This window comes from Arachis stenosperma, chromosome 1 (assembly GCF_014773155.1).
Source record: "Arachis stenosperma cultivar V10309 chromosome 1, arast.V10309.gnm1.PFL2, whole genome shotgun sequence".
NCBI classification, from domain to species: Eukaryota; Viridiplantae; Streptophyta; class Magnoliopsida; order Fabales; family Fabaceae; genus Arachis; species Arachis stenosperma.
In genome coordinates, this window is record NC_080377.1 from 6,872,614 (window position 1) to 6,874,275 (window position 1,662).

The following is a 1,662-nucleotide window of genomic DNA, read 5'->3' on the forward strand; positions in this document are numbered from 1 at the left end:
AATTATACGTAGAATAGAATAGAATTTGGTCACTGACTCCCCCCTTAAGCAAATACAATAATACAAGTGCATGAGAGAAACCAAAACTTGTTGCTAACCATTACACGCAAATGTACCAAATGCAAGAGGCAACAATCCCTTCTAATTTATTCACACTAACTTCACTTTCACGTAACCCACTTTCACATAACACAATAAGACCAAAATAAAATCACACCAATGATTCTTAGATCCACAAAAAAAAGAACTTCTTTTAGGGACTTGGGGTTATGCATGTATGTATGTATCTAAAATCACATCTATCAAAGTCCTAAAAAACCCTTCCAAGTCCAAATCTTTCATCAAAAAAATTATACCCTTTTGGCCATTCATTCCAAAACCACACAAAAGACCACAAATTTTTCACATTAGAATGCTTAGTTGCTAACACAATCAGATTCAAACAAGAACAAGAACAAGAACATGAACACTTTGAGTCAAATATTCCAAAACATGTTCTCAGACAACAGCAACATAATGCTTGCAGCCATAATATCTTTGCTCCTTGTAATCCTCTTTGTCCTTCTCCTCCATCTCTATGCTAAATGGTTCCTAGCTCAGGCTCAGGCTCAGGCAAATGCTCGCCGCCGTCGTCGTCGCCGCCGCAGAGCAGCCACAGTAACCGTTTCTGATGTTCTTGGCCCTGCAAGGTTCCACCACTTCCACAGCTTCAACATAGAAGATTCACCAATATTCCCATCATCATCAAGTTCTCATCACAATACATCAAAAGGGTTAGAATCTTCTATCATTGCAAGAATTCCTCTTTTCATTTATACTACTACTAATTCAGAAGCATTGAAAGGTAGTGAAGAAGTTGAGAATAGTGATGAGCTTGAGTGTGTGATTTGTTTGAGTTCTTTTGAAGATGGAGAGATGGGAAGGTGTTTACCAAAATGTGGACATGGTTTTCATGTTGAATGCATTGATATGTGGCTGAATTCTCATTCAAATTGTCCAATTTGCAGGGCTCCAATAATTATTAGTAGTGGGATTGTTGTTGAGAATGACAATTCCCAATTAGGTTCTGTTATTGATGATGGGGGTGATCATAATGATCATGATCATGATCATGTTCATGTTCATAATGTTGATGATGGTAGTGGTGCCTCTGCTTTAGTTGAGATTGTGGTTGATGATTTTGGTCAAAGTTCTGAGATTAGAGAGAATAATGAAAATGGAGAAAGAGTGAGTAGTAGCAGTGATTCTTCTGTCTCAGAAACAGAAACCTCAACATCTTTGGTAATTGTTGGTTGTTCTTTGAAGAGAATGTTGAGCAAAGTTTTTCCATCTTCTAATAATGCAAATGCAAATGAATTACAAACTTAGATATTTATATATGATGTCATGAAAATGAGCAAAATCAACCACTTCTTCTGTATAGATTACTATTAATTTCTTGGCTTGGTTTATGCATCTTTCATGTGAAAATTGTTTATGGTCTCTAATGTTGTCAAATATCTTTCTTTCTTTTCTCTGTTTTTATATTAGGTTCTTTAATTACAAAATAAACAAGAAAATCATTTTTGGACATAGATATGATTTATACTCCATTTTGGATACTAGTTGGGGATTTCAGGTAGGAATAATAAAAATGATAAAATTCACTTTTATTGTGTTAAT

The 1,662-nt window shown here is 35.1% G+C and overlaps 1 protein-coding gene across 1 annotated transcript; it reads left to right on the forward strand.

The window, feature by feature from the left end:
* Positions 1-246: 246 nt before the first annotated feature.
* Positions 247-1,441, forward strand: LOC130945647 (RING-H2 finger protein ATL63-like). Its single transcript, XM_057874352.1, has one exon. The coding sequence runs from the start codon at positions 463-465 to the stop codon at positions 1,366-1,368; it is 906 nt and encodes a 301-aa protein (XP_057730335.1). The 5' UTR covers positions 247-462; the 3' UTR covers positions 1,369-1,441.
* Positions 1,442-1,662: the final 221 nt, after the last annotated feature.